Consider the following 9,318-nt stretch of genomic DNA (forward strand, 5'->3'; position numbering starts at 1 on the left):
CCAGAGGAATGGGTTTTCTCCAACACAAAAAAGAAAATCTAGGCTAAGCCCTGGAGGGACTGAGGAGCACACCTGAGAACCGCAGTGGACACCTGGACACAGGACAAGGAATTTGAACAGGGCCTCTCCAACCGTGGCCTTGGCCTCTGGCCTCCAGGAGCCAGCCAAGCCTCACCCCTGCCCCTGCAACCAGGCTTTTTACTGAGGGCATTGGATGGGGGGGGGTGGCAGCAAGTTGGGATGGGGAGAGACTAGGACACAGTGACCTCCCTGGTGATAATACCTCTGGAAGTGCTGTCATAGGTCACAGGGCTGTGGGGGCCAGGTAGGGGGGCAGGCTAGCAGACCACTCCTTCTCTGTGCCCTGGGAAACCCAGCCTAGGAAGCCAGAGAGCTGGGCACACATGCACACACTCACAAACACCAGTCACTACTGGCATCCATATACCCAAAACACACACTTCCATCTCCCAAGCTGAGGCACAACTACCCAATACTGTCCCGTACCAATACCCCACCACACACAGGACAACCCACAAACATATAAGCTTGCCCAGACACACAAGGCAGCCCCCCACACCCAAATATCCCCTCCTCCATCCACAGCCTCCCCCTGACCCTACTGAAGGAACAAGACTTTTGAGCAAGAAAACAGAGACCTTTGCCCCCAGAAAGAGCCGGGGATCAATACTGTTTAGACTCGGCTAGTGTGTATTTCCTTCTGGGCTGAGGAAGATTTAAGTTTATGGTTCAATCCGCTCATTTTTTTTTAAAAAAAAAAGGTAGAAAATGAGGAAGTTGGGATAGCACACGCCAGTATTTATTTCGATGCAACCTCAGACTTTAATACACAGGCGGCTCACTAAAGCCAGCCCCATAAATCAGAGAAATCAATGCCTGTTTATGATTATTATTACTTTCTTTTTTTAGAGGGGGAACAAGAAAGAGAACTGACCAAAGTCCTCTTCCTCTCTCCTCAGCCCCAATCAGGAAGAAAGGAAAATGAGGACGGAGGAAGGCAAGAAGGTGGGAAGGTCAGGGCCTTGGCCAGGTTCCCGAGGTAAAGTCAGGTGCTAAGAGTAGATATGACACAGAAGAAGACACACAGCCACGGACAAGGCACGGAACAAATATTTAAATTCTCCGAGCTTCAGTTTCCTCCACCGGACAAAGAAAATTATCTTTGCCCATAATGGTTGGGAGATAAAAGGAGATATGGGCAAGAAATCAAATTACATAATAATGACACATCCATAGACTTCACTAATACAATCCTGGGGAGGGGTAACCACCTCCTCCCTCTCCCCCAAGGTTAAGGGGAAGAGCTCTTAACTTTGACCTCCTGAGAGTGCCGAAATGGAGCCTTAAGGAATAGGATCGTTTCTGGAGTTGTTGCTTGCATTGGCCTCTACCCCAGCCGCTAGATCTGGTGGTCTTGAAGTGGCCTCGGGACCCCCAGGGCCACCATGAAGAAGGATGCAGAAAGGGTAGCCTCGTTTCCAGGCACTCGAAGGAGAAGGTTCTCGACAGAGCAGGGCGCCCCCAACACCACTTCTGGATGTGGCTAGATGTTCTGAGCTACCTGGAGGAGAGGGGGAGGACCGTGGGCTCCAAGTCTCTGACCCTCTAACCTGAAGCCTTGGAAAGTTTGAAGATCCCAGGCCCCCTTCCCCACCAAGGAAGGCAAAGGATGTACCTCCAACCCCCATAAAACCATGCATCTGGGCCACCCCAGGGAAGGGCCCAGGCCTCTGCTTCGAATTCTTCACTCAAGGATTGACTGAGCACCCAGTATGTGCAGAGATGAGTCTCCACACCCCAAGAAGGCGTGAAGGGGGTAAGAGGAAAAAGATTTACTGCAACAAAGTTGGGAGTCCATGGCAATACCACACCTACTCTCCAACTCCAGGCCACTGAACCTCAAGCCCCCAAACCCTCGAGCAATGACTCGGAGCCGGCTCAGCACTGTCACCTCCCCAGATAGAGGCCCAAATCAGCGGGAAGATTTTCAATGACTCGGAGCCGGCTCAGCACTGTCACCTCCCCAGATAGAGGCCCAAATCAGCGGGAAGATTTTCAAGGAAAAAGGCAGAATGACGCCACTCTCACTTCTCACAAAATCAATCCTACAAAAACAACAGGAAAGAAACCCAAGGGAAGAACACAGAAACAGAGTTCCCATGCAGACCTAAGCCCCGTAAACATACCTGCAAGCATTCTGGTGTGCAAACACAAACGACCACACGAACACACGCCATGAGCTCACAAACATCCAAGTGTGCATCCAATTACAGAGCAACGAACACTCAGCGAGCACAATAGTCACACATGCAGGGACACACAAGACCAGGTAGGTACCTATATGCACCTGTGTTTGCACACGATCACGTACGCACACAAGTTCGCCAGGACACCTACACATCTAGCCACACACAGGTACATGCACGCATATTTCAGAAGACAGGAAGGAGGAGGAAAGGAGAATTTATCATTAAAAACACAAATCCTGGACAAAAAGATGATACCTCTTGAGGAGGGGCCTCTGGTTCCTCCCCCTAGTCCCTGAATATAGGGGGCCCAGTGCCTGCCCAGGAGGATAGGCCCCAGGGGGAAGGGGCAAGAGTGCAGACATTTCCCTCTGGGACGTCCACGTGTCCTAAGAGTCCTGGAGGCTTGTGTCTGCGCCCCCCTCAGTCAGGAAGCAAGCCTTTGTTGGCATTCTGAGAGTGACCCCGCTTAGGTTTGGGGTTTGGATGAGGCAGGCTTGTGCCCACTTGGGAGATGGCTCAAAGTGATCCCAGCAGCAATGTGCTGCTGCTTTGCATAGCGTCCCAGGATCCGGGCCTCTTCTCCCTGGGCTATACGAGACCGTGAGATCCGGCCCGGAGAGGCTCCTTGTGCCGCCCTGGCCCCGCCGCTTCGCCTACAGAATCGCTTCTCTGAACTAAGAGCGGTGAAGACCAGGCGGAGGAGAGGCTAGGCCCAGGGGCCAGGCCGAAGAGCCGTTGGCCCTGGTGGGCAGCTTAGCTGGAGGCAGCCCCTCACCTCTGCCCCGCCTTGGGAAGGCCTTCTGCTTCCGGAGGGAAAAACGTCAAGCAAAGCCCGCACCAGGCTGGGAGGGGGACGGGAGGGAAGAAAAGGGCAAGGTGCAGGCCAGAGCGAGGAGCGGAGCAGGTCGAACAAGAGGAGGCCAAAGCCAGGTTGGTCCTGGCCCCGCACCGGGAGCGGCCCGACAGCCCCAGCAGTGTTTCCGGAGTCAGGACTGAGGTTTCGCCTTTCTGACTCCCTTGGACGCCATTGGAGACCAGGCGTGGGCCTCCAGACCCTCCAGACCCTCTTAGACCCGGATCCGCCCGGATCTGGGCCGCCTCTACCACCGCGCGCTCGTCTGGCCCCCGGGATTCGTTGCGCGCTGGTGGGAAGGCCGGCCGGCCGGTGTGTGCGCGGTGCGCGCGGGAGCCCTGCGCCCGCGCCCTTCCCGAACCCGCAAGGAGGAGGGCCGCCAGCGGCTCGTGAGCACAGTGAACACTTTATTTCAGACTACAGGTTTCTGAACATAATAAAATCTTTGGCTTGTAGCGGCGGTTCAGTCTCGCAGTCTGTGGGGTCGTATTTCTCAACGAGTCTCCGGAAAACGAAAGGGGAGCAGGACAGACAGACCGACAGATGGGGCTTGGGAGGTGGGGGGGGAGAGGCGAAGGGCAGACACGCGAGGAAACACACTCTCACGCACACAAAGAAAAGTCCCAGAGAAACGAGGGCCAGCGATGCGGGGCGGGAGGCACCGGAGAAGCAACAACATTCAAAAGAAAAAAGGCAACGAAAACGAAACTGGGCCGGGGGCAGCGAGGCGGAGGTGGGGGATAAAATAATTATAATAATTATAATAATTATAACAATAATAATAAAGGAGATTAATAAAAAGTCCAGCAAATAGAGATCGCTACACATATTTCTTTTCCTTACCTGAAATTAAATATATACAAGGTCGTAAGCGGTTTGGCTAGATAGAGCTTTAAGGAGTTCGCAGTTTCGCCCCTTACACCGTGAATAGAGAATAGATCTTATTTTTCGATAGCACCTGTCCGAGTCTTTCTCCCTTTTTAAAAATGTTTCGTTCAAACGTGACTCTCCATTCTGAGAAACTCTCTCTGTCTCTCTCTCTCTCTCTCTCTCTTCCCTGTTGCTCCCTCCCTCCTGTGCGCGGATTCTTTCTCCCCCGGCGTGGGGCCGGCGAGGCGGCGGTGGCGGTGGCGGTGGCGGTGGCGGTGCCAGGAGGGGGCGCGGGCGCGGCGGCCGGACCGCGCGGCCCCAGCCGGCGGCGGCTACTCGCTCTCGTCTTTGTCCTGGACCGTGGTGGTGGAGTGGTTGTACAGTCCCTGCGCCATGAGGTGCAGCGCCAGGCCGTTCTTGATGCCTGTGGCTTTCTTGATCTTGGCGCGCTTGTTCTGGAACCAGATCTTGATCTGGGACTCGTTGAGGCTGAGCTCCTGGGCCAGGGTCTGCCGCCGCTGCTCCGTGATGTAGCGGTTCGCCTGGAACTCCGCCTTGAGTCTCTGCAGCTGCTCGGCCGTGAACGCCGTCCGCGGCCGCTTGTCCTCCTTCTCGTTCTTCTTCTTCTTCAGCTTCCTGGTGCGCGGACCTGCAGCGGCGGAGAGGGCCGGGTGGGGGTGGGGACGGAGGGCAGAGGGGAGGGGGTAGAGGGCAGAGGAAGCCGTGAGAATTGCTGGGCCGAGCGGGGATCGCGCCCTGCGCTTCCGGGGCGTTTGCGGAGGCCCTGCGGCGCCCCCGGCTCCCTCCCGCCGGCTAGCCCCTAGATCAATCCATCGCCTGGCTGCTGGGGTCGCCGAGTTCCCTTCTGGGGGGCGCCAGACGGGCCGCGGAGGAAAACTGGCCGAGGTTGTCTGTACACCCCACACCCGAATTCGGAACCAGAGAGCCGCGTGCCAGGCTTAAATCCCATAATCCAAGATGGAGACACATTTGGATCTGGTGGATCCCAGACTTGGGAGGTCAGGGGCCTGCTGTCTTCACAGCCCTGGAATAAAAAGAGTCTCAAGACTGGACCAGTGAAGACACTAGGGCAGGACTGCCCTGAGGGAATTGCCAGCCTGCAAACTAATCCTCCCTTCCTCCTCAAGGAGCCACCTACACCCAGCACGGACAATAAGACCCCATCTGCTTGTGGCTATTGACCCCAGAAAATAAGGGGATAAGAAGGGGACTTGGAGGGGCTTGCCTAGATCCAAAGTCTTTGGTGTATGTTCTCTCCACGTCTCCTTTCTCTTTGGCCTAACGGAAGCCCTTTCTAGAATCCCAGGGAGACACTGACCACCCCGTTCTCTGAAGAGAGGGAAAAGGCATTCACCCGGTTGCATGTCTTGCCCACATGGCCCTGGCCCCCAGGGTTCTCCGCTTTGCCCCTTGGATGGTGCCAGTGAGAAAGCGAGAACCCTCCCCACTCCTCCACCGGGCTCTCTCTTTTGAACACATAAGCTACAGTTTCAGGATTGAAAAATCCTGGATTAACAAAAACAGACCAGATATGCTTTCCCTGCCCATCTTAAGACATTTGCAAAGAGACTACATCCCTCTTGACCCCATCCATGAGCAAAATATGGGCAGAGGGACAGAGACAGAGGGAGAATACTGCCAGAATTTTGTGCTTCGCCCCTACGACGAATATGGGAAGAGGCCCCAGCAAACCTCCCCCCCCCCCAAGAAGGTGAAATCTCTCCCAAAATCTGGTCTGGGAAGAGAGCTGCTATGGAGCCCAGCCCTGAGAGAGGAGGGGGAAAGAGGAGGCAGCCTTTAAAGCCTGCACCTCAGTCTATCAACCTCACACCCAGTCTTCAGGCACTTACTTGGTGGGCCCTGTCCTGATTATGGGAGCTTACTAAGCCAAGTTAAGTCCCTGTTGGGCCTTTTAATATCTGAAACTGTCTGGAAAGAATGGTCTTCACCGGAGTCTCCAAACCTAGCAACAGAGGGGCAAGCTGGGCTGCTGGCTCCTGGGGCAGGCCAGCGCCTGGGGTCACCAGCTGTCCTATGACAAAAGAGTCCAGGCCTGGCTAACTGCAGCGACTCAGGTCTGGGTTGAGGTTCATCTCCCTGAACTGCCCATGCAGGAGGAGCCAGTACCCTGCCTCCCCAGGCCCGTAAGAAGGAAAGCGGCCAAGAACAAAGGCAAGGCCCACTCCCAAGCTCTGTGCAGAGAGGACTAAGAGGTAGGGTGGGGAGGGAGGACGGCCTCAGTTTGGATTAGTAATTAGCTGAGCGGGTAGAGAGATTGCCCAGGAAATGTGCACATCTCCAGAAAGGCCCCGCTGCGCGTTGTGCGTCCGGGACGTTGTTAAGAGTGCTGTTGTGTACGTGTGTGCAGAGGCACGGACACTTGTAATAAAATCGTAGCCTCCTGGCCAGCCTGAGCCGCACAGCCTGACAGCTCAATCACTCTATCCATCAGGCGAGTCAATCAAAGCAGCTTTTCGGAGGTTCAGGGAGTCCGACGTGTCAATAACGGGGCTCGAGATGGCGGGGGCTGATAGCGCGCATCGATCCGCGCCCGGCCGGCAACCGTGGGGGAGGCTAGACACCAGCCGGAGTAGAGCGGCGCACGGCTACGCTGTGCCCGGCCTCCTGCCGGACCGGGTGCCCGGAACGCCAATTGTAGGCCAGAACCCCTGCTGCCCTCCTCGCAGTGCCCACCCGCCTCCCTGGTGCTGCCGTCCCGGGAGGCGGGCAGGCCCCAGCCTCCTCTCCCGGGGCCTTGGGTTGTCCCAGCACGGGTCTCCTCGGCCTCGGGTTCTCCTAGCGCAAGGGACAGGCGGAAAAAGGGCCGAAGGAAACCAACCTACGGCTGGTGGAAATCTGCTAACTGGCAGATACAGGGAAGAAAGGAGTGGAAGAAGGAAGGGGCAGAGTCGGGAAGATGTCCGAGCCCGTGGCACGGAGAAGCTGCCCAGGAGGCTGTCAATCATGTCCTGTGCCCCCGCGGCCTGGCCCGAGCCTGACCGGTCTCCTCTCCTGTCCCACTGTCTGTGAGCACTAGAGAACCAGGAGCCACGGGCTCTCGGCACGGACCGTTTTGGCAACCGTCTTTCCCTGGATTCTACCCACCCGGGTCAGACTCTCTTCCCTACCCGGCCTGGGGAAGAAGAGACAGCGATCAGAGGCTTTTCTCTCTCTTTCTGTGTGTCCTCAAATCTATCTCGATGTAAAGAAACTCTCCCCAGAAAATATAGAGATGGTGTTTGCGTGTGTAAGAACACAAGGCGATGATTTCTCTGATCAGAGCCTTGCTGGATTTCGGCCTCCTCCGGACCTGGCTGGCGGGATTTCAGACCCAGATCACTAGGCCCACCTTCCCGCCGGCTCTAAACATCTCTCTCCCTGGAAGAAAATCAATGACTGACTGTGTCTTTCCTAAGAATAATAAAGGTAAAACACAAAGAAGGCCCCAGGGGCTCGGACTTCAAAACCAAAGGATCGAGCTTCTCGTGCCAGGAGCTGTAGCCTCTCCAGTGGTGGCCGCAGAGGCCAGGAGCGCTGGACTGGGGGCACACCCGGCTGGGACTGGGACGGGGGTGAGGAGGAGGAAGCAGGCGTGAGAGGAGAGAGCGCCGGAGGCCGAGTTTGCTCCCCCCGGCACGGTGGCGGCTGAGAGTTCTCGGGACAAGGCGCAGCCGGGGTTGGGTACTCACCGGAGGACGGACGATCCGAGTAACGCGTGCAGTACACCCAGGCCGGCCAAACGAGGGGCTGCTGCGAGTCAGTTTTGACCACGGGCCCGCCGTTGGCTGAGCCCATAAGCAGGATGGCGGGGTTGCCGTGCTCCGGGTACTTGGCACCCGGCGCACCAGGGCTCCCCACGCCGCCTCCACTGCCGCCGCCGCCGCCGCTGTCCGAAGGCTTGGCCGCCGCTGCCGCCGCCGCCGCTGCCACGGCTGCCGCCGCCGCCGCCGCCGCCGCGGGGTTCCCGGCTTTGGACGCACCCGCACCGCCGCCGGCGGCTGGCGGAGAGCCGTCGGGTGGGCCACAGTTCACGTCCGGGGCGCACAGGAGCGAGGCGGCGCCTGGCGCCCGCGTGCCCAGCGGGTGGACAGGGTCTCTACCTGCGCCGGTCTGGCCTCGGTCACGCTCGACCCGGCCTCCTCCTGCGCCTCCTCCGGCCGCCGCCGCCACCAGGAGCTGCGGCGGCGGCTGCTCTTTTTTGCAGCCGAAGTCCGGCCTCAGGATGTTGTCGATGAAAAAGTTGGTGGTGCGGTGCAGCTGGGCCGCGGGCTGCGGCTGGTGAGCAGGCGCCGCGAGATGCTGCGGCGGCGGCGGCGGCGGGGGCGGGGGGTGCGGGGGGAGGTGCGGGTGGTGGGCCAGGGGCGGCAGGCAGGGCGCCGCGGGCGGCGAGGGGGGCGCGGGCTGCGGGGACACCGGCACGCTGTCTCCATCGCTGCCGCTGCTGCCGCTGGCGCCGGGGCTCAGGCTCAGGCTCAGGCTGCCCGGGGCCGCCGCCACCGCCGCCGCGCCGAGGCCCGAGTCGCGCTGACTTTTAGGTTCCGGCTGCTGTTCTTCCATGCTCGGCCGCCCCGCCGCCCCGGCCGCCGCGCCGGCCCCCGCCCCCCCCGCCTCGCTCCCCACCCCACTTTGCCAGCGGCCCGTGGGGGTGCGCGAAGGAAGGAGGCCGGCGAAGCCCCAGCGAAGGCACGGGGCGGGTGCAGGAAAAAAAGCCCAGGCGCCTGGCCTGGATCGCTCGCTCTTATCGAGCAGATAGATCTCGCTGTCTCTCCCTCTCTCTAATTTGTAGACATCCAGATATGGAGACACTTGGCTATTTCTTTTTTTCTTTCTGCAACCAGATTCAATGATTTGTTTTAAATGGGGAGTAAGCCACGGCCAAAAAGGAAAAGGAAAAAAAAAAAAGAAAAAAGAAAAAAGAAAGCAAGAAAAAAGAAAAAAGCTCCAAGAAATTTTTTTTTTCTTAAAGGGAAAAAATAGTCTTTAAAGTCTAGCCATCTTCCTAGGCAGGAGTGAGGGGTTTGACTTCCCCGAGTGTCACGCTCAGCTGTGCCCAGAGCGCGAGGCTGGCAGCGCCTTTAATCGCCTTTGCTTTTTTTGCAGCGAGAGCGCGTCTCCGCCAGCGCCGGGGCTGCCTTTTTTTTTTTTTTTTTTTTTTCTCTCAAATCTCTGACAGCTCGGATCTTTGCACAAACTCTCTCGCTTAAAAAAAAAATCACCCAGGCACACTTTTTGCCTTCAAACCGGAAGCACGTGAGTCAGGCCGCACGTGTGCGGGGCCAATGGCGAGCCAGGGTTCGCGCTGAC

General features: G+C 57.8%; 1 protein-coding gene across 1 annotated transcript; it reads right to left on the reverse strand.

Moving 5' to 3' along the window:
- Positions 1-4,325: 4,325 nt before the first annotated feature.
- Positions 4,326-8,571, reverse strand: EN1 (engrailed homeobox 1). The gene is made up of 2 exons (XM_047082504.1): positions 7,704-8,571; positions 4,326-4,642 (listed from the first exon to the last, which is right to left on the reverse strand). The coding sequence occupies exons 1-2, from the start codon at positions 8,569-8,571 to the stop codon at positions 4,326-4,328; spliced, it is 1,185 nt and encodes a 394-aa protein (XP_046938460.1).
- Between the last annotated feature and the right edge of the window lie 747 nt (positions 8,572-9,318).

The sequence above is a fragment of the Lynx rufus genome, unplaced genomic scaffold (genome assembly GCF_022079265.1).
Source record: "Lynx rufus isolate CCGP_SWC_20201006 ecotype Redwood Valley unplaced genomic scaffold, mLynRuf1.p SCAF_2, whole genome shotgun sequence".
In the NCBI taxonomy this organism is placed as follows: Eukaryota; Metazoa; Chordata; class Mammalia; order Carnivora; family Felidae; genus Lynx; species Lynx rufus.

Excerpts from the sequence above, each read along its gene's own strand:
- EN1 (XM_047082504.1), bottom strand. The coding sequence starts at position 8,571 with ATGGAAGAACAGCAGCCGGAACCTAAAAGTCAGCGCGACTCGGGCCTC. Across the intron at positions 4,643-7,703 it reads CTCGGATCGTCCGTCCTCCG|GTCCGCGCACCAGGAAGCTG; the intron begins GTGAGTACCCAA and ends CCGCCGCTGCAG.